We start from the raw sequence: 27,232 nt of genomic DNA on the forward strand, positions 1-27,232 counted from the left end.
GGCCTGGGATGGGGGTGAGGGAGGAGGTGTGGGGACAAGTGTAGCATTTCCTGCGGTTGCAGGGGAAGGTGCCGGGTGTGGTGGGGTTGGAGGGCAGTGTGGAGCGAACAAGGGAGTCACGGAGAGAGTGGTCTCTCCGGAAAGCAGACAGGGGTGGGGATGGAAAAATGTCTTGGGTGGTGGGGTCGGATTGTAAATGGCGGAAGTGTCGGAGGATAATGCGTTGTATCCGGAGGTTGGTAGGGTGGTGTGTGAGAACGAGGGGGATCCTCTTGGGGCGGTTGTGGCGGGGGCGGGGTGTGAGGGATGTGTCGCGGGAAATGCGGGAGACGCGGTCAAGGGCGTTCTCAATCACCGTTGGGGGGAAGTTGCGGTCCTTAAAGAACTTGGACATCTGGGATGTGCGGGAGTGGAATGTCTTATCGTGGGAGCAGATGCGGCGGAGGCGGAGGAATTGGGAATAGGGGATGGAGTTTTTGCAGGAGGGTGGGTGGGAGGAGGTGTATTCTAGGTAGCTGTGGGAGAGAGATATGGCAACATCACTGGAGGTATAATCTAGAATTCCTAGCTAATGCTCTGTGATACATGCTTAAATTTCACCAATGACATTTATTTTCAATGAGCAAAATCTGGAATCAAACGGTTGTGTCATTTGGAAACTGTGACTGTTTAATAAAAACATTTGATTTTCACCAGAGAGAACAATCTGTGGAGCTGGATGAACACAGGAGGCCGGGCAGCATCAAAGGAGCAAGAAAGCTGATGTTTCAGGTCTGGACCATCCTTCAGAGAAGCTTTCCTGCTCCTCTGATGCTGCTTGGCCTGCTGTGTTCATCCAGCTCCACACCTTGTTATCTCGGATTCTCCAGCATCTGCAGTTCCTATTATCTCTGATCTCAATGGGCCACTGTTTGATTGTAAGGCTTATCATGGATTCACGCTTTCCCCTTGGGTCTTTCCTCTCTGAATACTGCATGGGAAGAGGCTGGTGAGGGAGTGTCAGCTGCATGCTTGAGGTCTTGAGCAAGCTCACAGTCTTCTGCCTGAGGGACGAGCTAGTGGAGCAGCGCCGACTACTTATATTTGAGATCGACTCGTGTTCGGTGGAATACGGTAGGGACTTTCCAAGCCGTCTGAGCACGAACTTCCTCCTCAGCATTGGCTGAGCGGCAATTAAAAAAAAACCCAGATCAACCTGCACATATCGCTCTGTCTCAGCTCTGGAGTGAAGTCTCTTGTGTTGTAGGTAGCTCTGTCTCAGTTCAGCTTAGTGGAGACTGTCTCATCATGTCAGCCGACGAGCAGCAGAATGCTTTGCTGAACAATTCGCAGCAGGATATCGCTAGCCAGACTAGTGTGGAAACGAGGACTACTGTCGCCAGCCAGAGGTGAGATTCAGATCGTGATCAGCCCTTCTGTTTTAGCATCTACAAGAAAATCTTTGTGGAATTGTTTGCTGGGATTGAAAGGATATGCTTTCTGGAGGGACTCTAGCTATGCAGAGAGAAGTAGAGTTAATATTTCTAGTCTGGTGTAACTTCATAACTCAGTTCTAGGTACTAGAAAAAGAATTAAATCAGGCTGGAAATATTAACTCTCTCTGTCTCTCATGATGTCATAGGTATCTCCAGCATTTTCTGCATCTTTTTTTCAGATTTCCACCCTCTGGAGTGTTTTGCCATTTTATTTGCTGCTTGCTTAGTGGAGTCTCATGCGTGAGCGGTGCCTTAGCTTTATTTTCTTTGCGGGGAATTGTCTATTTCTTAAAACTCTCAGGCTTTGTCAGCATTTGCTGGTCGTCCCTAATTGTCACTTGAGCTGCCTTCTTGAAGCACCGCAGTCCTGGGGATAGAGGTGAACGGGGGGAATTCCACGATTTTGACCCAGTGACAGCGTGGAATTGCAATATAGTTCCAAGTCGGGATGGTGTGTTCCACTGCAGAAGATTAAGGCATTTTAGAACAAAACTCTGCCTTCTGTGGTAAATGTAGCTGATCATTAAAGGAACCGGAGAGTGGTTCCCTCAGTGAGGAAATTAGAAGTTGCTGAAAAGCTCAGCGGGTTTGGCAAAATCTGTGGAGAGAAAGCAGAGATAATATTTCGGGTTGAGTGACCCATCCTCAGGATTGTGACATTTTGTGCGAAATGAACCATTTTCTCTTTAATATCACTATGTGGGACGTGTAACAGTTGCTCAGATCCAGAATCTCAATAGTTCTAGCTACATTTTATTTTGTATTTTAGAGACCTGGTCAAATTATCACTCAACCAACATCGCACACAATTTGGGGAAAAAAAATGCGTGATTTGGTCATTTTATTACATCATTGTTTGTGGAATCTTGCTGTGCAATTTTTGGCTGTATTTTCTACATTACTAACTTTAAAGGACTTCATAAAATTCATTGTACGTTTGCAAATATTTCTCCTCTAACCATTTTTAATTCTTGTACCTTTTATATATTGCAAAACCAGAGAAGTTTTGCCAGATTCTGGGAGCAAGCGTCAGTTTTCTTCGGATGGTTCAGTCTCTACACAAAGGGAGCTCGACTCTGTGTGAAATGAATCATTATCTCTGTTTAATGTCTGTACATGGGACTTAGCAGCAGCTCGATCAGAATCTAAACAGTTCTATCTGGGATCTGAGTTTAGATTTTTGTTTTGTTTGTTTTCCTTAGGCAACTGTATATTTCTTTTATTGTATTTTAAACTTTGAAGCCTGTCAGATCTTACTCTGTTTCCTGAAGCTAGATCTCTGCCTTTCAAAAACATCAAACCAGCCAAGTAGAAAAGAGTCTCTTAAATGTTGATGCGGCTCTGTGCTCTCTGTCATTATTTGCCAAGTTTAAACAGGACTGACAACGTCACTCAACTACACTCAGATCCACAAACAATTACCCCACCAGGAGTCGCTACTGAGCCATGAATTGCTGCTGATTTAGTGCAGATCCAAGTGAAAGTGAGCAGGAGGAACAAAATGTGAATCTTTTCCAGAGGGGGAAAAGCCAGTTTTAAAATCCTAGCAATCAAGTATTTGCTCCTTAGTTCCTGACTGCTGGCCTCCTGCACTCTTGTGTGTTTGTACCGAAGCTCCATTCTGAACTGCAGAAGCCAGTCAGAGCAGTCTGTCCTGTCCACCACAATTTTTTTTGGCTTTTCTTTCTAAAATGACTAGTTTTGGTTCGGATCTCGACTATGTATACCTTCAGCTGACACTCCATTTGGTACATGCCATAACCAGTGCACTCACCACACTCGCACACACTAACGCTCGGAGACATAGGCATTCACGCACACAGATGAATACGTACTTGCCCATTGCACATGCAGAAACAGTTGTGCAGAAATACACAGATGCCTACTCGGATACAGAACACCCACACACAAAGCACATGCCTTGTGGGCATTGGCCAGGAACAAGATCTTTAGCTATATTTGAATTTTTCTCCTAACTCCAGAGTATCACTGAGCCCTTTTTTTGTTTTTTTTAATTTTCTGGGTGTGAGACACTTTCAGTCATGTTTTAAGCTGCTATCCGTTTGAACCAGGCATTAAGGATAATGTCTGGGTTCAACTGATGTTGAAAAGTTTACATGTTTAAACGTGTCCTTCCTTTGAAGGAGTCATTGTCAAACAAGATCTGGATGGATCTTGGTACATACATTCACCATTGTCTAGAAAGGGAGTTACATTGCAGTGTTATGTTATTAGATTATTAGACGTGGATCATGTGTATTGGGATGTCACAATCCTGTAACTGTAATTGACTTTGGAGGGTGAATCTTTGGTCATAAGTACCTTTTATATTGAGTTTGTATTCTCACAGGTTAGAATGTGATTTGCAGCTCACCTCTTTCCTGAGACTCTCTAGCTGAAGCCTAAAAGAGAAAATAATGTTTTAAAATAAAATCAGGGATTCAGCAATTAACACGAACACCGGTAGTAAAACAAAGAGGAGTTAATGGGAGCACATACGTTTCTTTTACCAGGTTTGCTCCCTCTCCCAAACAAAATAGCTGCCCTTCTGTTGCCAGAATGTTCTTGTTGAGATATCTCAGCTGAGTTGGAGCTGGGAAGTAGTTCCACAAAAAAAAACCTGTGGAATAGTCTCGTAATCAGGCATGATCCACAAGTTACATTTTTCATTTGGCTGATCAATAAATGGGCCATTTGTTTGAGGGGAATAATGCCAAAATGGCATCAAAAATGGCCATTGTTCTACCAGTGGGTGCAACAAAGAATTTGTGAAAACTGAGAGGTATATTTTTGAAACAATTTGGTGAATAATTTATCTAGAGACGGGGAAGGGTGGGGGAAAGGGGACAGAATAAACATCTGTAATGCTTTGAAATGAACATACAGGAACTTGAACTTCAGGTGTACCTGAGGATTTTGAGCAAGATGCTCCATTTACTAGCTTTACCGGTTCTTCCTTTTGGCCGTCCGAGTCTAATAAACAAAAAGGTCTCATTTAAATGTTTAAGAGGATGAACTCACTGAAATCACGAACGCTGTGCAGAAAAACAGATAACACAAACAGCCAAACTTCGACATGCATATACAGGTCACTCTTGAGCTTTATTTTGAAGTCCCCAAAATGACTTGGACCAGTATACGTCATTTGCAAGTATTATTGATTTTCTTTTTCCCCCAGCTCATTCTATATTTTGAATTCGCATTCTGGCTGCGTTAATCCCTTCCATTCAATCTCCTTTTAAATGTACAGCAATCAGAACAACAGGGTGATTGCTGGAGGAGCCAGACTGAGGAGCAGCACTGAATTGGCTGGCTCTTTCAAAGACCCAACACAGCCAATGGGCTGAATGGCCTCTATTCCTGCTGTAAGATTCTGTGAGGATTTGAGAGACTGTTTAAGTATTTTAAAACAATTTTGTGAACCAATTGCGCTGGAGTAAATCCTCAGTTTCTGCCTCGAGTGGACTGTAGATCTAATTATCCCACCTCAAGCTGCACCCCCATTTCCTACCTACTATTTTCTACTAAGCTCATCCCGCCCCCATGACCTGTCCGTCCTCCCTGGACTGACCTATCCCCTCCCTACCTACACTCACCTCTAGTGGCTTCATCCCTGCCTCTTTGACTGGTCTGTCTCCTCTCCACCTATCTTCTCGTTTATCCATCTTCTATCCACCTCCCCCTCTCTCCCTATTTATTTCAGAATGCCCTTCCGTTGCCCCATTTCTGATTAAGGGTCTAGGCCTGAAATGTCAGCTTTTCTGCTCCTCTGATGCTGCTTGGCCTGCTGTGTTCGTCCAGCTCTACACTTTGTTATCTCGGATTCTCCAGCATCTGCGGTTCCTACTATCTCGGGTCATAAAACCTGCTCAGTTTTCACTTCAGTTTATCATGCTGCAATGCCATACTCTATAATGGAGTGATCCACTGGCAGATTACTGCCTGTTGCTGGTGAGCGCTGGCTAGTTAATTCAACACTTATCGCACTAGATTTCATTTGTAGCCCAGGGTAGTTCATCAAGACGGAATTATTTTGTTGCCCTTGCCGGCTTCAGATGCGCCTCTCGCGTGGTCTCTCTCCAACAAATAGAGAAGAAGTCATTTTTGACTGGAATATAGGAGCAGAAGCAGGCTAGTCAGCCCATTGAGTCTGCTCAACCCTGAAGCTTTTGGTCAAGGTATCTTGGTGTGTGTCAATAAATATTGAGCAGGAAACTGGGTGAGTGTTCTGCTTCCGCAAGAAGTGAAACCAACTGGGTGGAAAAAAAATCAGAAACGAACCCTAGAATGATCTGAATCACTCTGAGCGATTGTTTGCTATAAAGGCCAGTGGAATTTTCCAGAATTCCTGACTCAATGGCAGTTGAGATTGTTTCACTTTCAGGCAGGAGGGATTTTCCACAGCAACTTGCAAAAAAAATCTTAGTATAATAAATCCAAGTCATTAGCACAATAGTTCATCCAGAAATGCCATAATGCAGCTCCCTGAATACGTCCCAGTTGCAGAAACATCTCAAATGAACAATTCTGCCCTCCTAATCCCTCCAGAGGAAAGCCCTAACACACTTACTTTAGTACCACAACTTACCCAGACTTCTAGAATCCCAAAATCCCTACAATGTGAAAGCAGGCCATTCAGCCCCTCACTAATCCTTGGAAGGACATCCCACTCCAGACCCATCCTATCCCTGTATTTCCCATGACCAATCCACTTAACCTACACATTCCTTGACATTATGGGGAATATCCCATGGGCAATCCATCTAGCCTGCACATCTTTGGACTGTGGGAGGAAACTGGAGCAAACTCCACACAGATAGTTACCTAGGGCTGGAATTGAACCTGGGTCCCCAGTGCTGTAAGACAGCAGTGCTAACCACTGAGCCGCTGTCCACACTTATCATCTTGACCGCTGTTCCTTGTTAGGGCAGTGAATGTTGTCTGAGGGAAAAGGTCACCTGGAGTAACACAGGGGGATGATGCACAGCTTAAAGGCAAGAACCTACTGTTATTACTATTGAACCTAATATCTACTGTTACCACAAAATGTTGCCCCTCTTAACCATGACCCCTCTTTACCACCATGTCCATTGCCTTTTTTTTTCATCGAGGTGATTACTGACTCTTGTTTGCATTAGCTGAGTGGAAAATATTTGGGACTTTCCTGATGCTGTTTGATCTAGAGAAGCCCGAATTCCAGAAACACAACAGGAATTGATCAAATTCTCATGAGATTCACAAATTAGGGTGGGTCATGTTGAAATCTTCAAACTTGGACAACAGTAATATTTGACAGAATGGGTTCAGTAATGAACGTTTAATGCACTGGGTAGGAGAACAAAGCCCTGCAGCTCTTCACCAAACATCGATGGAGAAACGGGGAGAGATTGTGATCTCGAGATGTGAGTAAACCCGTGGATGGTAGGCAATATTAACACAAATGGAGATAACAAAGTGTGAAGCTGGATGAACACAGCAGGCCAAGCAGCATCTCAGGAGCACAAAAGCTGACATTTCGGGCCTAGACCCTTCATCAGACTAGGTCTAGGCCTGAAACGTCAGCTTTTGTGCTCCTGAGGTGCTGCTTGGCCTGCCGTGTTCATCCAGCTCCACACTTTGTTATCTTGGATTCTCCAACATCTGCAGTTCCCATTATCACGTTAACACAAATGGAGCTAAGTTACATCGTCTGGTTCGCTGAAACAAGCCCATCACCTGATCAGATGTGGTGGACTCTGTTATACCAAAGCACAGAACAGGCCCTTCAGTCCAACCAGTGAACTGGGAGACATGGCCTCACTGAATGGTGGACCAGATTGATGGGCTCGATGGCCTACTCCTGCCAAAACAAGCCTTTTACTGAGCAGTTAAACGAATGTCATGAGATTTAAGGGTATTGGAGTGGGAGGGATAGTTATGGTGAGGGAGATTCAAAGACAGTTTGGTCAACAATTAAGAGCTAACCAATCCAGCAAGAATGTACCTGTTGACTGGCTGTGAGAAGAATGGGGTTGTGGGAAGAGTTGGAAGGTCACATGGTAAAAACACCCAGCATGCACCTGGACAGAGTTATGGCAACTGCTTTGAACTTAGCATTAATGGTATTCGTTCATTGTTCTTCGTTACAGCAGCCGCACCCGCTCCAAGGGCCTTCTCTGGGGTGGTGTGACCGTGTTGGCGGCCATACTGATCGCCGGGCAAGTTGCCAGCGTTGTTTTTTTGGTGAAGCAGCAGGGCACGATAACCCGCCTGCAGCAGACGACCAATCTCATCCAGCAGAAGTACACCTCAAGCCAGAACCGACTCCGTACGTACACCGTGTCCCCTTCCCCAACGAACTGTTATCGTCTAAACCAATCTGAGGGCTGGGGCTGGGTGTGGGTGTGAGCAGAGCAACAAAGAACCAGTCGGTGAATGGATTGAGGAAGACGGCATCAGCAATTGTAATTTGAATTCTGCCACCAGAATGGTTCACAAGTCTGAGTTAAACACCAGCTCCAGATGATTCCACCGGGAACTCCCATTTATGTTCCATCAGTCACCGTGGAGGGTGGGATGGTTTGTGGTGATTGTGATGAGTTGGACTATTCTCTTTTGGAGTAGTTAGTGGTGAGGAGAGATTTAGTAGGGTTACTGATTGCTACATTACTTTTCATGCTGTAACTGGGAAAAAACATTAAGTGCTTTGATATTACATGGTGGCCTAGTCTTTAAAACAGGCCATTCATCCCAATATTCATGCTGAACATCAGCTTCTTCCTGGTTTTCTTCATCTAGCCCCATCAAAGTATCCCTCTATTCCTTTATCCATCATTTCCTATCAAATGCACCAACGCCATGGACCCAATCACTCCATACAGCAACGTATTCTACATTCTCACTGTTCTCTGGGTAAAGTATTCCTTCCTCTTTTCAGAGGAGAAAAAAGCTCTCCTGATTTTTCTGACTTGTTTTTAATTGTGACTTCCTCACGTTTGTGATGCCCCAACACCCCTTCTGATGAGTTGAACTAACTTTTTGTCTACCCCACCAAACATTTTCATAATCTTCAAAACTTCCATTGAGTTGTTCCTCAGTTTCTCCCTTCTGGCTGGCAGATAGGCACAGGATATAAACTAGCTACCAAAAACGCTATGGGGAGTGTGAGGAGTTGATACGACCTTGAACTCATAATCGGCAACGGTGGTGGAGTCAGATTAAGTCAGAAATTTCAAAAACCAAATGGATTTGGAGAGGAATAATTTGCAAGCTTCTGAGATTAAAGTCAGAAGTCACATGAAACCAAACTTATATTTCTGATGAAGGGTCTAGGCCCAAAACGTCAGTCCAATTGCTTCTCTGATACTGCTTGGTCTGCTGTGTTCATCCAGCTCTACTCCTTGTTATCTCAGATTTATATTGCAATGGGTTTACCTGAAATCGCTAGGTTTTGGAGTGCTGTGATTTAAAATAAACCTGTTAGACTCTAACCTGGTGTCATGTGATTTCTGACTTTGTCCACCCCGGTCAAACAGCAGCACCAACCCATTGGAGTTTAAAGCTGGGTGTGAGACTAGATTAGATATTTCCCAATGGACAGAATGGGCTGCACAGCCTCTTTCTGTTGTAAGGTTTTAGATTTTTATAATTCAAGGCTAGAATTATTGCCTGCTGTATTGTTCAATGAGATGATCGCTAACCTTTGTCCTTCCCTACTCTATCCACATTGGCTCCATAAGTCTTTCGTAATCCGTCTAAAGATTGGATTTTCAAGCTTGTGACTGTGCTGGAATTTGAATTAAAAATGTGGGACATGATTAGAATCTGCGATTCAGAATGATGACAGCCATTATAATGTTAGCATCCTCGCTCTGAAGTCTGATATGGAAAGAATAGATTGTTTCATCTGCTTTTCTGTCAATTTAAGGACAGGAAGGAGATCTTTAGAATATTCTTCACAGTCAGAGATGTTTGTACATTTAAAGAGCATCAGAGGAGCAAGAAGGCTGACGTTTCGTCTTCAGAAAGGTCTAGGCCCGAAATGTCAGCCTTCCCGCTCCTCTGATGCTGCTTGGCCTGCTGTGTTCATCCAGCTCCACACCTTGTTATCTCAGATTCTCCAGCATCTGTAGCTCCTACTGTCTCTGTGCATTTAAATCCCACTGCCAATTAAGGGGAGGATTTTCCACATGTCTTTCCACAGCTTAAATGCATTAGGGCACTTTGCCCATTTTGAGGAAAAAAATGCTTGAATGCAGGTCAATACTTGTACACTGGTGACCAAGATTGTGGGGTGTTCACCTTTTGTGGAATAGACCCCGTTAATAGTGCATCAGTATTATAGCATGACATCTAATAGTGAATTTGGATATATGAAAATATTTAAAGTCTAGCTGCCAGCATGTCCTGGATTCCTTGGCAGTCTTTCTCCAATGTTCATAAAGTTTCCAAGGAGAATTGTTCATGGGGGATGATTGAAATGAAAGTAGTGTGTGGGAGATGATTCAGTTTTTCTCTGGTCTTCACAGTAGCACAACAGGCTCATGCAGAAGGATTGTTTCTGTTTTGTATCTGAAGTCCTCTTGACCTATGAGAAGGCCATGTGAAAATAGTGCGGAGTTGGGCAAGTACTGGAAAATTGATTTTCCTGCTCAAAGAAAGCAGGGTTCATCATTGTCCTTCTGAACCCAGTTTGCACCCCTATCGGGAGACCAATGTCCAACCCCCGATCTTCCTTTCATGTTGCCACTAAGTCATACTCATAAAAATGCCACTCTCTTCTTTTTCTTTTTCAGCATCTAAGCCAATGATGCATGTCAAACCTATGATTTTAGACATGCCCATGGCCTACATTGACCCAAATGCAGAACATCCAAAGGTAATGTCCAACTTCTAGAAAACCTAGAACTAGCACTCGCGGTTATCTCATGTGCAGTTTTTTAAATTGGATTTTGCTGGGCGCAACATTGACTTTTGCTTTCGTCTTGGTCAAATGCAGAGATTGATCTCCAAAACCAACTTGTTGGATGAAGAGATCTTAGAATTCCAGTTAGCTGTTGATACTTGTCTCACTAAGCTGGGGGGATGGGAGAGAGGATGGGCGCCTCGCTTCCCATTCTGTCTCCCTCACTATGCCCAGGAACCTATCATGTTTCTTAGCTATAAAAACCTCGCCACATCATGGGCAGTGAAAGCTCCCAAATTCAGAGGCTGAGGTTACCTCCGTTTAAAATCACTTTTGGCTTTAATTCCACCAAGTTGATGCTCTCCGTCCCATCTTTGATATTCAAGATTTTTGGATTGTCTCTTTACTAATCTTGATGGTGATCGCGTTGACCTGGCTGAGTCTTTTTCATGACCAGCTGAGGATTAAACCGGGAACAGCTCTGCAGTATGTACAATAGATACAGTAGGAGCTTCTGCACCTAGCTGAGAGGGCCTGGATTCAGCCTGTCTCCTGCAAGGTAGCAGCTCTAGTACTTCCTCAGGACCTGAAGCAGCAACCTGAGAAAATTACTCTGTGCCACTTAACCTTGCAGAGCCTAAAATTGACTGTAATCATGTGGTCAGGACCGGAGCAAGGCATTGTGGTGCATTTTGATTTAAAAGTGCTTTATAATGGTTAGTTAAAAGTGGAAGTGAACAGTCACTTTGTTTATTGTTAATATTTATTTTCTAACAGTCTCCGAAACCCACTCCTGCCAAACCCCTGACTGTGCTGGAACAAGTGCGGGAACTGCTGAAGGTATTGTTGAAGGGGAATCTTTTCAAAGCTGTTGTGAACCAATAAAATGTTGTTTGTAGCAGAATGGGAGACCATTCAGTCCATCATGCCCGTGCCAGCTCCTGGAAAGAGCTATCTATTTAGTCCCATTCCACCAACTGCCCGCACCTAGAATGGCTGGCGCTTCAGATACATGGGATCACCATCCCTCTGCAAGTTCCATCATCCCCCTGATGTGGAGATGCATTGTTTTTCCTTCAGTATTGATGGGCCAATCTGTTGGAGTTCTGTCAGCACTTGGGACGTCTCTATGGGGATGGTAGCAGCTGAAGAAGGCACCTTATCACCAACTTCTCTAGGTTATTTCAGGATAGGTAACAAAAATAGTGGCTTAGCTCCCAGCCCATCAATGTATTGCATAAAAAGGCAAATTGAGTGTTTATGCAAAATATTTTGAGCGTTTACCATTTAATGTGCCACCACCTATTTCTAGCCATGCATTCCAGCAAGTCACTGCGTGATAACCTCCTGTGGTCAGAGGAGACCATCCCCTGCTCTCCCATTATTTCACATTACCTGAAGCTCTTCCCCTCTGACACCGTACGGAACTGGCCGCAGTGTCCCAACTGGAGCTGATCTACTGATTTAAAGATTGCTGAATGAGATTGTAAATGCCAAGGACTGTCAGGACTGTGTGGAAAATGAATGGTTAGTCCACAGGGGTAACAAATTGGGGAGCTCCTTCAAAGAGCTGGCCTAGGCTCAATAGACTGATTTGGTTCTGCAGCATCAATTCACTCTCACATTGTGACCTAAATAGAGCACTGTTGCCTCGCAGCGCAAGGGGCATAAGAAAGATCATGGCCAATTTTCTCACGGATTCCAGTCCACTTACCTGCCTCTTCTCTATAACTCTTAAGTCCTTTGCTGTTCAAAAATCCATGCATCTTGCCAGAAACCAAGTTTGATTCCAGCCTTGGGTGACATTTTTTTGTGGAATTGCACATTATCTACTGCCTAACCTTTCAAGGTGCTCCAATTTCCTCCCACAGTCCAAACATGTGCAGCTTGGGAGAATCAGGCAGCTTAGCATGGCCATGGTCCCCAGGGATGTGCAGGCTAGGTGAATTGGCCATGGGGAAATGCAGGGTTACAGGGATAAGGTGAATCTGGATGGGATGCTGTTCGGAGGCTCAGTGCGGACTCAGTGGGCCCTGGCTTGCAGTGCAGGAATTCTGGAATTCTAGAAAAAGGGCACAAATTATCAAAGGCTTTGACAACTCAACTTTGCCATCCATGGTAAAAAGGCAGCTCATGAATACTAGAGCTATTTGGGTGTGGCCTGTCCTTGGCTTAGTATAACTGGAATGAAGAGTTGACTGATGGGAAAATGGTCAGCCAAATGATGACATTGTCTTTGACTTTTCATTGGCAGAAAGAGAATGTAACCAACGAGATTCCAGAATTTAACAGCACTTTCTCTGCCAACCTCGACCTGCTGCGAAGCAGCATGACGGAATCTGAATGGCAGGTTAGTGTTCATGGTACTGAATTATAGCACAGATACAGGCCATTTGGTCCATTTGCTCCATACTGGCTTCTACACGCTAAAAATAACTACCTGCTGTCAAACATCCCTTCAACCTACTCACCCAAACCTTCTATTCCTTTCTCCCATGTGATACCAATAAATATTGTGCATCTATTAAAATAAATTAACAGGCATTCATTGGGTGTCTGCCTGGCTTACTTTCTGTAATTTTCATCCCAAATACTCCCAGTGGTAGTGAATTCCAGATTTGCAACACACTTTCTCTGGTGAACATAATAAATCCAATAAGCAGGAGAAATTTAACATGTTACACATTCACTCCTCACTTTGAATTCCTCTACAAAGTAGGAACTGGAAGTGTCCATTCAGCGCATTGGGGGCTTACCACACAAATAAGTGATGTTATATGGATTGGAGTGGCTGTGTGACGTCAGGTATATAGGCTGATATCCCAGGGACTGTTGGATGATATCAAACAGCGCATCCCTTTGCTGCTCAAAATAGACTGATGACTGTATCCAACCAGCCCATTTATTGCAAAACTCCGAACTTAATGTTAAATGTGGTTCTGCAATTGTGCAGCACTTACTGAACAAGTCTGAGTGTATTACAAATTATACCCTCAACAAATTTAACACTACCAGTCAAACTCTTAATGTGGCTTCCTTATGCTTGCCAGAAGGTACACATATTCAGACACAGGGACTTGTCCTCCCCAGGAGAAAGGAACATCTCCAAGTATCGTCCCTCTTTAAAATTAAATACAACTGCCTAGGACATTAATTCCATAGTGTGTTCTTCACTTGCTAGTCAATAAATGCCTTCTTTTTTCAAATTGTATAAATTGATGTTCCCTTTGAAATTTAGCATTCTTGCATTTGTGCCGATGAGCGCAGGACAGAAAGTTTAGGCGCCATTCGGTTTTTGTTTCAGTTGCACTAAAATTTAATTCCCTCACTTGGCTGGGGTGGGGGGGGGGGGGGGGGGGCGTTGTGGGTGAAATCCCACAAACCAGTTCTAATGACCCATGCCCAATTCACAAAAGCTGGCAGTTGATATTATCTTTTCTGTTTACAGGGCTTCGAAACTTGGCTCCGAAACTGGCTCTTCTTCCAGCTCATTCAAGAGAAGAAGCCTGCTCCAACAACCAGTGCACCCCGATTCGACCCTATGCCTGAACCTAAACCTAAACCAAGTGGTACGTGACTGCCTTGTATTTCATTCCTTGTCCTGAAGGAGGTGATCTCACAGTGCTGGCTCGCCTTCACCGTACATTGGAAAGAATGAGGGTCTTGCATTTATTTGTTTCACGTTCTAAGGGCATGCCAATGCATGTTTTAGGCAATGGACATCATCCGAAGTACAATCACTGTTGGTCTGCAATATTGACCAATGATTGTAGCCTACATCAGTGACCAACCTGTTTGACAAATGGAAACTGTGATCGGAGAGCACAGGTTTCGTCTACGGGATCACCGCTACAACAACGGGTTAGCATTGAAATGGCACGTGTTGCGATGGAGTGGTAATGTCACAAAATTAACAATTCTGAGATCCAGGCTTGTACCCTGGGAACATTGGTGGGATTTCAATTCACTTGAAACACCTGGAATTGAAAACTAGTCATGATAAGGGTCAGGTGCAGTGTACACCTATCATCTTCTCTCGTGTCCTTTTCAGGCAGGAATGTTGCCATCCTACCCTGGTCTGGTCTACATGTGACTCCAGACTCTCAGCAATGTGATTAGCTCTTAACTGCTTCCCCCAACTATTCAAATCAAAGGGCTGTTAGGGATGGGCAACAAATGCTCACTTTGGTAAAGATCACCTGAAGAAACAAATACAGGAATTTGAAGAGGCCCCAAAGACCTGTACAGTTAGTGAAGTACATCTCGAGTGGTCTCCATGGAGACTATTAAAAATCTCAAATAGAAAGGGGAGGCCAATATTTGTCCCTTAACCAACTTTACTTGGGAGGAAAAAAAACAAATTATCTGCTTACTTTCTCATTTACTGTATGGCCTTTTCTTCATTGGTTGTACATTTGAAAGGGAAACATTCATAGAACATAGAACTGGAGAAAAGATATGGTACAGAAGGGGGTCCATTCAACCCCATCACATCAGCAGGGGCTAGTCCATTGTAATCCCACTGTCCAGCACCTGGTGTGTTGCTTTGCTGGTTCCAACTTCAGGGCATGTTCCTCACCTCTGTGAATAAGGTGAGGGTCTCTGCCTCAACCACCAAACTGGGCAGTGGATTCCAGTCACCCACCCAACATGTTCCTCCTGTCCACTCCAATCCTTCTACCAGTCATCTTCAATATGTGTCCCTGCTAGGGAAAACAGGAGGAGCGAGAAGGAAAGGTAGAGGTGATGGACGTTTAGGGAGCCTGTTCCAGAATTTTGGTCCGGGAAGGTCAAAGTCAATCGTGGAAGGGAATAAAAATCAAAGATTTGCGCAAAACTAGAATCAGAACATGGCAGTTAGATCCGGAGGGCCATAGAGCTAGGGGTTCATAGAGGCAGGGGCGAAGGCATGGAGGGCTGGAGAGGAAGGGGTGAGGAGATTGAGGACTGGGGTTGGAGAAGGGGGTGGGCACAGAGGGCCAGAGAAGGAGGGTTGAGGGCACTGAGCAGGGGTGGTGAGGGGGCATTTGAAATCAAATCTGAGGATCTTCAAGTGAGACTCTACTAAGCGCCTTTAAAATTGCATGCACTGTGGGAGGGACAGGATGTGAATCCCATTGGTACCAAGCTGCGCTCTTCTACCAGTGATGAAAGAAAGACGTTAGAATGATTTTGGTGTGTTTGAAACCCCTTCTTTGTTCCTGTTTACGACAGAGAGAAAGATTTTCTCCAGTGTTGTGGTGAAGCCAATGATGGTTAACCTTCCAGAACCTGAAAAAGCTCCTGTATCAAAGAAAGGTAACTTTTTAAAAAATCCACTGTTCAGTCCAGAGCAAATATTGGTTTGGAAGGGGCTGGCCTGGGTGCAGTGAGAGTAGACCCATGCCCCATCCCATTGTGGAGATCACAGACTCAAATGGATGGGCGAGAAAGTCAGGATTGGCATCATGATGTTTTGCACTTGTTCACAATCACATTGTCCAGAACCAGGGAGTGCCACACACAAAGGCAGAGGTTCACAACTAATCTGTGGGAGCAATATTGAACTTGCTTTTGGCTCCCGAGGAAGTGAATAGATTGTGAGACTTGATGACTGAATGAATATCTGATCTGTGGGACAGGCTAAGGAGCCCGTATGGTTTATTGAAATGCAATTGCAGTCGGTTTCATTCAGAAGAGTTTTCAAATACAGTCTCTGGGTGACTCTGAGTCATGTGTATGGGTGAGGCTGACAAGCTGGGAGGAACAGATGACTTTGTCTCCCTCATGTAGGTCTCATATAGCAGATGCATTGTCACCGGTTACAACATGCACACAATGTTAGAGATAACAGTGTGGAGCTTGAAGAAACACAGCAGGCCAGGCAGCACCAGAGGAACAGGAGAGTTGACGTTTCAGGTCAGGTCCCTTCTTCAGAAATGCGGAAGGGGAAGAGAGCTGAAAAATAAATAGTGAGGCGAGGTTGGGCTGGGAAAGATCGGTGGGATGGCGATAGGCAAGTACAGGTAGGGAGTGGTCAGTGGGACGGGAGGGGTGGATAGATGGGAGAGAAGATGGACAGGCTGTGTCAGGTCAAGGAAGCAGAGATGAGAAAGAGGGTTAGTCATGGGATGAGGCTGGGGGTGGGGAGATTTTAACTGGTAAAATTCACATTTAGGCCATTGGCCTGTAGGCTCCCAAGGTGGAATATGAGGTGCTGTTCCTCCAGTTTGTGGGTGTGTTCATGTAAGTGCGACTTTGAACCAAAGCTCATAATGTGTACAGGGTTGAATTCACCTGAATAGTGCAAGGGATAAGTCATGTTATGCGGACAGACTTATGACATTGGAATTGCCTGCATTAGAGACAGAAGTCTTAGATGAGATTTGCCTTTGATTAAGGAGTCAATTTAAAGGAAAGATTGACTTACCAGTCATAGGAAACAATCATAATGGTGTTAAGAGAAACATTTTTATCTTGAGGTAGGGAGAATTTTTACCACTGGGAATTTTTTTGAGGCTGGGTTGATCTTGCATCTAAGGAAGAGACAGGCAAGTACTGATAATGCCGGGAGTAAAACTGGCTGTTGGGCCGCTTTAGTTTGATGAACCAGAGGACAGACAGATGGGCAGAACAGTCTCCTGTCCTTAGAGGTCAAGGCTCAACTATGAGGTTGTACAACTGCAGAGCCCAGCTGATACGAAAGGCCCTGAATCATTATTGCTGAATCGGGAAAGACAACCTGGTTCCAAACAAACTCGGTCACAAACAGTAATAGCCGTTTTTTATTTTTGGAGAGAGATGATGATTAGTTGTTGATTGATGGCAAGAGCGATCGATGAGGGTAATGGTGGGGTCCTTTTGCTTTTGAATCCCTGCACTCTGTGAGAAATTAAGGTTTTGCTGAGCTACTTTCTGAGAACAGCTCCGAGTCACTCCCGGTGGCATAATGTGTCAGCTCAGACCAGGTAAGCACAGCAGGTTTCGCTGTTTTATGGACAACACAACAACTTCTTGGTCACTTTCACTGATAGCGTTGCTTCCACTTCAGAGTCATATTTTTGAATTGCACTCCCAACCTACAGGCTGCCATGGTAGGACTGCAAGTAGAGTTGCTGACATTATCCAGAGGTTTGTAAAACTAAAGGGTCCAGCCAAAAATACAACACAATGGTTTAATATGCAATCCTACAAACATTAGTGAAACAATTAACCATGAACTGCCTCTCACAGCCTGTGAACTGTCTCCTATATCATTGACCCTTCCCAACCTTTTGATCTCCCTCAGTTAATGTGCACCCAGACTGATCACTTGAAAGACACATTCCATATCAAAATTCTCAAATAATCTTCTAAGGTGCAAATTCAAGCTGAATTCACATTATTCAACACTGGACTTTCATGGATTTGCAAACTATGGATTTGAAGAGCTGGCTGCAAGCTGATCTCAGAGCCAAAGTGAGTGTTGGATGTTCCGTTTCACCCCAGAGGCCTCTGCCTTTCTCTGTTGTTAAATCCAGGACTGATCTACTCATCCTGTACAGGGCGACAATTTCCAAAGAGTTGAGTTCCTTCAGGTTCTTTTGAGTGATAAAGATACAGCTTTTCACTCGTACACCGTCACAACAGAGACAAGGTCAGAAACCACACGACCCCCGGTTACGGTCCAACAGGTTTATTTGAAAACACAAGCTTTCGGACCACTGCTCCTTTGTCACGTGATGAAGGAGCAAGTGCTCCGAAAGCTTGTGATATCAAATAAATCTGTTGGACTATCACCTGGGTTGTGTGGTTTCTGACCGTGTCCACCCTAATCAAACAGCAGCACGGGCACTTACAGGAATGATCCTGTTAGTACAGTGACTGCAAGAACAAGTCAGAAACTGGGAATCCTGTGCTGAGTAACTCACTTCCTGACTCCCCTAAGTCTGTTACGGTCTACAAGTCAGGAGTGGGATGGAATACTCCTTCCCCACTTGCCTGGATGGGTGCAGCTCCAACGACACTAAAGAAGCTCGGCAGCACCTAGGCTGATGCAAGACACTTCAACGATATGACATGCACTAACATTCAGTCTCTGCACCACCGATGCACAGTCGCAGTAGTGTGTACCATCTACAAGATGTACTTCAGCAACTTGCCAATATATTTTTGATAATCTCCCAAACTGACAAGATCATCTGGTTGGAAGGATAAGGACAACAGGCACATGGGAACACCACCATCAGCAAGTTCCTCTCCAAGCCACACATCATTCTAATATGGGAATATATCACTATACCTCCACTTCCGGCTCAAAATCCTGAACTTCCCTCTCTAACAGCATTGTCGGTTTTACTTGCATGCCAAAGCCTGCGGTAGCGTAAGGAAGCGTGTTCTCTCCCTCCCTCAGGGACAGGCAATGACTACTGGCCTAGGCAGCAATGCTAACATTAATGAATAAAACAAGTCGAGGAAGCAGCCCATTTGGAGCCTGCCCAGATTTCCTGATAACCTTCTCAACAGGGAGGTCTTATGCTGAATGTTTGATCTCGTTTCTCAATGTCCCATTTACCAACCTCTCACTCCTCCTTCAAATCCCTTCTTTTACTGGAGAACATCCATGAGTTAACAGGGTTGCAAATCACATCTCCAATAACACCATCCAATTAGACAGGCCTTGGACAGAAACTTGGCAGCATCAAGTTGAACAAGGAGAATAAAAGTGGCAACAATAAAGTGCATTTACTTAGTGCCTTTCACATTGTAATGTACTTCGCTGGACTGATTGACACCAAGACACGCAAGGAGAGAACAGAACAAACATGTTCGAAGAAGTAGCTTTTTCAGGAGAAAGTTGGGGTGAGAGCTGTAGAGGTTTGGAAGAGGAATTCCAGAGTTGAGGACCTAAGGCAATTGAAGGAATGGCTGACAGTATCGATGTAACTAAGTGTACACAAGAGGTCAGACTGAGCAGGGGGTAGCAGCCTTGGCACATTTGGAGGTTACGCAGACCGGCGGCGGGGGGGCGCGGGGAGCAGACAGACCACGATGGGGTTAAACACGAGAGGTGAGGATCGTAAAATCCTGAAAGTGGGCTCCAGGCAGTGGAATGTGGGGGAAGAAAAGCATCATTTGTGATGTCAACCACTATCTTCCCTCGTTCAGTGCGCAGCGTGGACACCGAGTGTGAGAGACGTCGCCAAGCGAAGATTGTTCCTGGAGTTTACCGCCCCACTTGTGATGAGATGGGAAATTATGAGGCAAAGCAATGTTGGCCGAGCACAGGCTTCTGCTGGTGCTCCTATCCGAATGGAACAGAGATCTCAGGAACATCCACACGCGGGCATTTAAGCTGCGAACGTACGTTTCCGTTTTCTTCATCTACGTGATAGTGTGAATGTGATTTAAAAGTCCTCCATGTTATGGGAAATGGATTCTCAGACACAGGTGGATCCTTTTGCCCGTACACCTCAAGACCTGGGCAACATCCAGGGGTTAGTAACGCTCAGACTATACAAGAACATTGAAAATAAGAGAAGCTGGGCTTCAGTCCTCCACATTCAGTAGCAATATCATCAATAAATCCCCCACTGACAACATCATAAATGTCACCAATAACCTCAAACTTAACAGGATCGTTCATGTAAGTACAATGGCTACAAGAGCAAGTCAGAAACTGGGAGTCCTGTGCTGAGTAACTCACTTCCTGACTCCCCTAAGTCTGTTACGGTCTACAAGTCAGGAGTGGGATGGAATACTCCTTCCCCACTTGCCTGGATGGGTGCAGCTCCAACGACACTAAAGAAACTCGGCAGCACCTAGGCTGATGCAAGACACTTCAACGATATGACATGCACTAACATTCAGTCTCTGCACCACCGATGCACAGTCGCAGTAGTGTGTACCATCTACATGATGTACTTCAGCAACTTGCCAATATATTTTTGATAATCTCCCAAACTGACAAGATCATCTGGTTGGAAGGATAAGGACAACAGGCACATGGGAACACCACCATCAGCAAGTTCCTCTCCAAGCCACACATCATTCTAATATGGGAATATATCACTATACCTCCACTTCCGGCTCAAAATCCTGAACTTCCCTCTCTAACAGCATTGTCGGTTTTACCTGCATGCCAAAGCCTGCGGTAGCGTAAGGAAGCGTGTTCTCTCCCTCCCTCAGGGACTGGCAATGACTACTGGCCTAGGCAGCAATGCTAACATTAATGAATAAAACAAGTCGAGGAAGCAGCCCATTTGGAGCCTGCCCAGATTTCCTGATAACCTTCTCAACAGGGAGGTCTTAAGCTGAATGTTTGATCTCGTTTCTCAATGTCCCATTTACCAACCTCTCACTCCTCCTTCAAATCCCTTCTTTTACTGGAGAACATCCATGAGTTAACAGGGTTCGCAAATCACATCTCCAATAACACCATCCAATTAGACAGGCCTTGGACAGAAACTTGGCAGCATCAAGTTGAACAAGGAGAATAAAAGTGGCAACAATAAAGTGCATTTACTTAGTGCCTTTCACATTGTAATGTACTTCGCTGGACTGATTGACACCAAGACACGCAAGGAGAGAACAGAACAAACATGTTCGAAGAAGTAGCTTTTTCAGGAGAAAGTTGGGGTGAGAGCTGTAGAGGTTTGGAAGAGGAATTCCAGAGTTGAGGACCTAAGGCAATTGAAGGAATGGCTGACAGTATCGATGTAACTAAGTGTACACAAGAGGTCAGACTGAGCAGGGGGTAGCAGCCTTGGCACATTTGGAGGTTACGCAGACCGGCGGCGGGGGGGCGCGGGGAGCAGACAGACCACGATGGGGTTAAACACGAGAGGTGAGGATCGTAAAATCCTGAAAGTGGGCTCCAGGCAGTGGAATGTGGGGGAAGAAAAGCATCATTTGTGATGTCAACCACTATCTTCCCTCGTTCAGTGCGCAGCGTGGACACCGAGTGTGAGAGACGTCGCCAAGCGAAGATTGTTCCTGGAGTTTACCGCCCCACTTGTGATGAGATGGGAAATTATGAGGCAAAGCAATGTTGGCCGAGCACAGGCTTCTGCTGGTGCTCCTATCCGAATGGAACAGAGATCTCAGGAACATCCACACGCGGGCATTTAAGCTGCGAACGTACGTTTCCGTTTTCTTCATCTACGTGATAGTGTGAATGTGATTTAAAAGTCCTCCATGTTATGGGAAATGGATTCTCAGACACAGGTGGATCCTTTTGCCCGTACACCTCAAGACCTGGGCAACATCCACGGGTTAGTAACACTCAGACTGTACAAGAACATTGAAAATAAGAGAAGCTGGGCTTCAGTCCTCCACATTCAGTAGCAATATCATCAATAAATCCCCCACTGACAACATCATAAATGTCACCAATAACCTCAAACTTAACAGGATCGTTCATGTAAGTACAATGGCTACAAGAGCAAGTCAGAAACTGGGAGTCCTGTGCTGAGTAACTCACTTCCTGACTCCCCTAAGTCTGTTACGGTCTACAAGTCAGGAGTGGGATGGAATACTCCTTCCCCACTTGCCTGGATGGGTGCAGCTCCAACGACACTAAAGAAACTCGGCAGCACCTAGGCTGATGCAAGACACTTCAATGATATGACATGCACTAACATTCAGTCTCTGCACCACCGATGCACAGTCGCAGTAGTGTGTACCATCTACAAGATGTACTTCAGCAACTTGCCAATATATTTTTGATAATCTCCCAAACTGACAAGATCATCTGGTTGGAAGGATAAAGGCAACAGGCACATGGGAACACCACCATCAGCAAGTTCCTCTCCAAGCCACACATCATTCTAATATGGGAATATATCACTATACCTCCACTTCCGGCTCAAAATCCTGAACTTCCCTCTCTAACAGCATTGTCGGTTTTACCTGCATGCCAAAGCCTGCGGTAGCGTAAGGAAGCGTGTTCTCTCCCTCCCTCAGGGACAGGCAATGACTACTGGCCTAGGCAGCAATGCTAACATTAATGAATAAAACAAGTCGAGGAAGCAGCCCATTTGGAGCCTGCCCAGATTTCTTGATCACCTGTTCATAAAAGCCATCTAGATTCGGCCTCACTGATCCAATGGATCACCATCATCCAAAACTTTCTCAGGGTGTTCCCAATTTCTGTAACCTTTTTGTGAAGACCTTCTGCCTGATTTCACTATGAAATGTGTCTTTGTCCAATTTACAGGCTAGGTTCTCTCATCTGGATGTCCCCCACTCCACCACCCACACCCCCAACATCAGCATTAAGTCTTTATCTTTCTTTAGCGTAACATAAGAACATAAGAAATAGGAGCAGGAGTAGGCTATCTGGCCCATTAAGCCTGCTCCACCATTCAATAAGATTATGGCTGGCTTTTCCATGGACTCAGTTTCATATACCCACCTGCTCACTGTGACCCTTAATTCCTTCACTGTACTAAAACCTATCTATCTTTGGCTTAAAAACATTCAAGGAAGGAGCCTCCCTGGCAGGGAATTCTACAGATTCACAACCTTTCGGGTGAAGAAATTCCTCCTAAATCAGCTTCCCCCTTTATTGTGAGGCTATGCCCTCTTGTTCTAATTTCACTCACGAATGGAAACCATGTCCCTGCCTCTAGCTTATCTATTCCCTTCATAATTTTCAATGTTTCTATAGGATCTCCCCACCCCCTCATTCTTCTGAATCATTTTTAAACATTTCGTTCATTATCAGGCCTCAGGGGAAATACAAGTTCAGCAAAGTCCAAGGGCAGGATTGCACAAGACCCAAGTATTGGGATCTGCAGGTAGCAGGAGTGAGAGCTCTTGGGTATTGAGATCAGTAATTGTTCATTAGAGTCATAAATGCCATTCCAGCATTGATAACCAATGCAGCACACCTTGAGGAAGACTTTTTAAGATGATTTGGATCTTGAAAAGAATTGGATTGTCAATTCCTTTGATGTTCGTATTCAGGTCGCTGAATTGTAGTAATATTCTATCCCTTCAGATTAGAGAGGCCTGTGTGCATGTACAAGCAATATCCTGTGAACCTAAAGAATTGCAAGCGTGTTATAATGTGCAAGGAGGCCCTTTGGCCCATTGTGCCTACACTGGTTCTTCAAAGAGCAAATTAATAAAGCAGGAGCTGACAGAAAACCAGCCAAACTATTGCAACTACACAAAGGCTGTACACTATATGTACTATAGTGTAATATACCTTGCCTAACCTATTTAACTTCCTCCTACATACATGCTCCCCATCGGAATCTACCTGTCAGTGTAATTTGCTCTGTACTCTGTGTCCTTTTGAGGATTTTACCTGTTCATCTATATTCATGAGGGAAACTTCATAAGCAATGTTCCTGGAATTCCAGACAGATTCAACTCAAACATCCAACCCTCCTTCACTATCAAAGATTAATCTGCTTAGATTATACAAAGAAATGCCTTCAACAGGCTGGATTTTATTGAAGGTATAATTAATTGTCACTTTTTTTAAAAACTATTTCGTCTGCCTGTCTTTAATTGAGGTTCATTTCGATCTTTAGGCTTTATAAACTAAGATGATCTGAGCGTGTCTGGCTTGGCAGCAAGTAAGTAAGAGATTTTGTTTTAAATCAAGTTCATGAAATCAGAATTTGAACAGAACTTTCTCACATAGACACACCACACCAAGCAGTTTCATTGTGTACAGGCTCCTCATAAACCTTCTGACCTTATCCCCTTGTCCAAAACTCTGCTGCCCACACCTCAACTGGCTCCAAGGTCCCCCTCTCAATGTCCTGTCCAACCTACATTTATTCCTGTTTAGACAATGACCTAATTTAACACCCTTAGTCCAGTCAATTCCACCTGCCCTTACGTGCGGCTGGGATAGAGAGGTGTGAGCGTGTAGGGAAGGGAATTGTGCTGCTTATAACTGGCGGTTCTGTTTGCAAGTATGGCAGAGACAGTTTAGTGGTGGTAGTATTGCTGAGCTGGTTGCTGCAAAGCTCGGGGGTCAGAGTGCAAATCTCGCTGTGGGAGTCGCTTAAATTCAATCAAAGACAGTGGAATTAAAAGTGAGCCTCAGTAAAAGTGACTGTGAAACTGTTGTGCATTACCATAAGGAGCCACCTGGTTCACTAATCATCACTTGTTTTGGCCTGCATGTGACTCCAGATCTAAAGCAGTGTTCTCTGAAACGGCTTAGTGTGAAGGCGCATTAACGGGTAAGGAACAAATCATGCTTGAGTCAGCAATGCACACACCCAGGGAAAAATGTCCTCACGAAAGTTGTGTTCAATGGAAATTAGAATATGTTGCAAACTAAATATTAAAGGGGACAGTTTTACATCAGCTTTTCCTCATTGAGTCACTGCCTTGACCTTGACTGTGTTCAAATTTCGCTCCTGAGACTTGAACACAAAATGTAAATGGATTCTTTCCATTGCTGTTGGAGGTTCCAGGCACTCTTTCAGGTGAATTTAAAATGTCCTGTCAGCACTTTTTCATACTGCTGCTGTTATTGCCAATATTTATCTTGAATTAATTCATCAATTTGACCATATCAAAACCAAATTATTTGTTCATTATCCCTTTGTTGTTAATGCATGTTTTGCCAGCCACAGTGCCTACATTATAATATAAATTGCACTTTGAAGACTTTTCATTGGGTAATGTGCTTTGGGATATCATAAGGCCATGAAAGGCACAAATGATGTGAAATACTAGCCTTTCTTTATTTTAAATCTTTGGAAACAAAATCCATTTGAAAGCAACATGAAGAAAATTGTTGAAATTGCCAAATGTTGCGTGGAATTTTGTAAACTCACGTAAACTTTCTCCTTCATTTCAGTGAATTAAGAGCTCGCGGTGGACAAGCAAGCAAAATCTGACTGGCTTCACTCCAGAAATTATACATTAATTGCAACTTCTGATTTTTATTAACCTTGGGTATGATTGCTAACTGTTGAGAGCTGATCTCCTTATCTGGCTGATGTACTTTCCATTTTTGTTCAAGACTTACCCTCTGATTTTATTTTAAACAGAAAAACAAATTGCCCAAATCTTTGACATCGCTCACGTTACTTCCCTAAAAAGAGTACTGTTTCCACTAGACATTCCATAGGAATATTTTGGTCCCATTTCCTTGCAGAGTGTGGTTACAACACCTGATTGTGCCCAGCACCCTCACCAGAAGTTTGTTCTGTTCTCCTGCCAATTATGGCTGGAGAACTAGAATGACATCCCACAGATTTCAAAGTCCCCTAAGCTTGTCAATGAGTTGCTTTGGAAATTCAAGAGACCTGGATTTTAAAATGCCACACAGGACCGATGTAATTGTGTGAATCCCAAAGAATTCTAGACTGCTACAAAGGAAAATCAGTAGCCTTGTAGTGGAACCCCGGAATTAGTAATAGTCTTTCGGTAACACAAAAAACCTGGATGAGATACAAAAGAGGATGATGGTTTTGAAGTTGGCTCTCTTCATTAGGAGGCGTTCTGCTGATGAGTTCCAACCCTCCTGGCTTGTCCACCTCAATTTGAAATTAAGACCCCAATTCATTCATTTACTCTGGTTTACTACGCTGGACTAACTGCAGTGGTGGAATATCACCACATAGACAGCAGAAGAAGATTATCATCCTGCGTCAACTGGGATGCTCCGTAAATGTCAGCTTTGACAGCCCCCACCCCCACCAAATTTGGGTTTGTCAGTGGGCAGAAACAGTAAATGTTGGCCTTGCCTGCACCACCATCCCCCCCTACACACACACACACACACACACACACACACACACACACACACACACACACACATATTTGGGTTTGTCAGTGGGCAGAAACACGTTCCTTGATAGTTTTGCTTTTTGAAGTGAAGTGATTTTTGCCCACCAGTCCATACTTTCGGAGTTTGAGCCTGTTGGCGAGATATCACTTTATATTCCCAAGCCATCCTTCACCAGATCCCATATTATAACTGTGTAACTGTTTTGTTTTTGATTATGTAGAACAGAAATAGACCTAACGGCTCAGCCAATCCATGCTGGTGTTCATACTTCACTAGGCTCTTCTCCCTTATTTTCTCACCTAAATTGGCCATCGTAATCCTTCTCCCACAAAGGCTTGATGATAAATAACAAGGTGGATATAATCCTGATGAGGGACCATCAGCAGAAGGTCATTATACACAATCGCTTTTTTAAAAAGCTGGTATTGTCTGTAAGCTACTTGTGAAAACTGTCATTGCTTCCTGATTTTTTTAATTATTATTTGTAACGCAATGGTGATCGCTTAACTGTCGATGGGGATAATTATTTTGCAATAAAGGGAGGGAATTCTGTTCGTGTGTTCTATTTTGGACAATAGAGGTGTCTAGATCTGGCTTCAAATGAAAAGTTAAGTCTGTGTCTGGTTCTTGGAGCCCAGAAACAAGGCCTTAATCCTTTTATCAAGGCCGATGAGGGTGAGTAGTGACTGGAAACGATTTAATGGCAGGGTTGCCAAATTTCTGGGAGCCTTCAAAAATGACCAATCAATTGACAGGACAATGCTAGTGAAGAATCATCATTGGCACATATCAAAATAATTCTGTGTGTTGTTTCTTTCGAGCCTTTATGGGTGGTAGTGTGGGTAAAAAAGCCACTTTGGTTGACACTGGAGCCTCAGCCTAATCTTCGAGCTACGGGCCTGGTTATTTGGGATGGGTGTGCAGGTTGGGTGAACATTGGCAGGAATTTCTGGATGAGGAGATGGGGATAGTAGGTCATATGATGAAGCCTCCTGGAATATGACAGACTACCATTCAGAACTCAGTTTTTCAGTGCTTTTGTCTTTTTTTTTGTTTCCTGCGCATTCATGTACTCAGGATCAAGGCAACTATTCTAGAAAGAAAAAGTAAAATCTGAAAGGCCATGAGAATAAAGACTTGACGAAA

General features: G+C 44.2%; 1 protein-coding gene across 2 annotated transcripts; it reads left to right on the forward strand.

The window, feature by feature from the left end:
* The first annotated feature begins 1,114 nt into the window (after nucleotides 1–1,114).
* Nucleotides 1,115–27,232, forward strand: cd74b (CD74 molecule, major histocompatibility complex, class II invariant chain b). Of its 2 annotated transcripts, XR_009446602.1 has the most exons (12): nucleotides 1,115–1,388; nucleotides 7,604–7,782; nucleotides 10,250–10,332; nucleotides 11,137–11,199; nucleotides 12,614–12,709; nucleotides 13,808–13,928; nucleotides 15,574–15,657; nucleotides 19,486–19,680; nucleotides 21,262–21,456; nucleotides 23,862–23,906; nucleotides 24,475–24,524; nucleotides 25,151–27,232. XR_009446602.1 is itself a non-coding variant. In XM_059650558.1 (11 exons), exons 1-10 carry the CDS (start codon nucleotides 1,288–1,290, stop codon nucleotides 23,873–23,875), a joined length of 1,131 nt encoding a protein of 376 aa, XP_059506541.1. In that variant the 5' UTR covers nucleotides 1,115–1,287; the 3' UTR covers nucleotides 23,876–23,906; nucleotides 25,151–27,232. The 2 variants fall into 2 exon arrangements, 1 of the variants encoding a protein (XP_059506541.1); XM_059650558.1 differs by lacking the exon at nucleotides 24,475–24,524.

The sequence above is a fragment of the Stegostoma tigrinum genome, chromosome 13 (assembly GCF_030684315.1).
Source record: "Stegostoma tigrinum isolate sSteTig4 chromosome 13, sSteTig4.hap1, whole genome shotgun sequence".
NCBI classification, from domain to species: Eukaryota; Metazoa; Chordata; class Chondrichthyes; order Orectolobiformes; family Stegostomatidae; genus Stegostoma; species Stegostoma tigrinum.

Coding starts and splice junctions, on each gene's coding strand:
- cd74b (XM_059650558.1), top strand. CDS start 1,288: ATGTCAGCCGACGAGCAGCAGAATGCTTTGCTGAACAATTCGCAGCAG. Junction 7,783..10,249: donor CTCAAGCCAGAACCGACTCC/GTACGTACACCG, acceptor TTTCTTTTTCAG/CATCTAAGCCAATGATGCAT. Junction 15,658..19,485: donor AGCTCCTGTATCAAAGAAAG/GTAACTTTTTAA, acceptor TCCCTCGTTCAG/TGCGCAGCGTGGACACCGAG.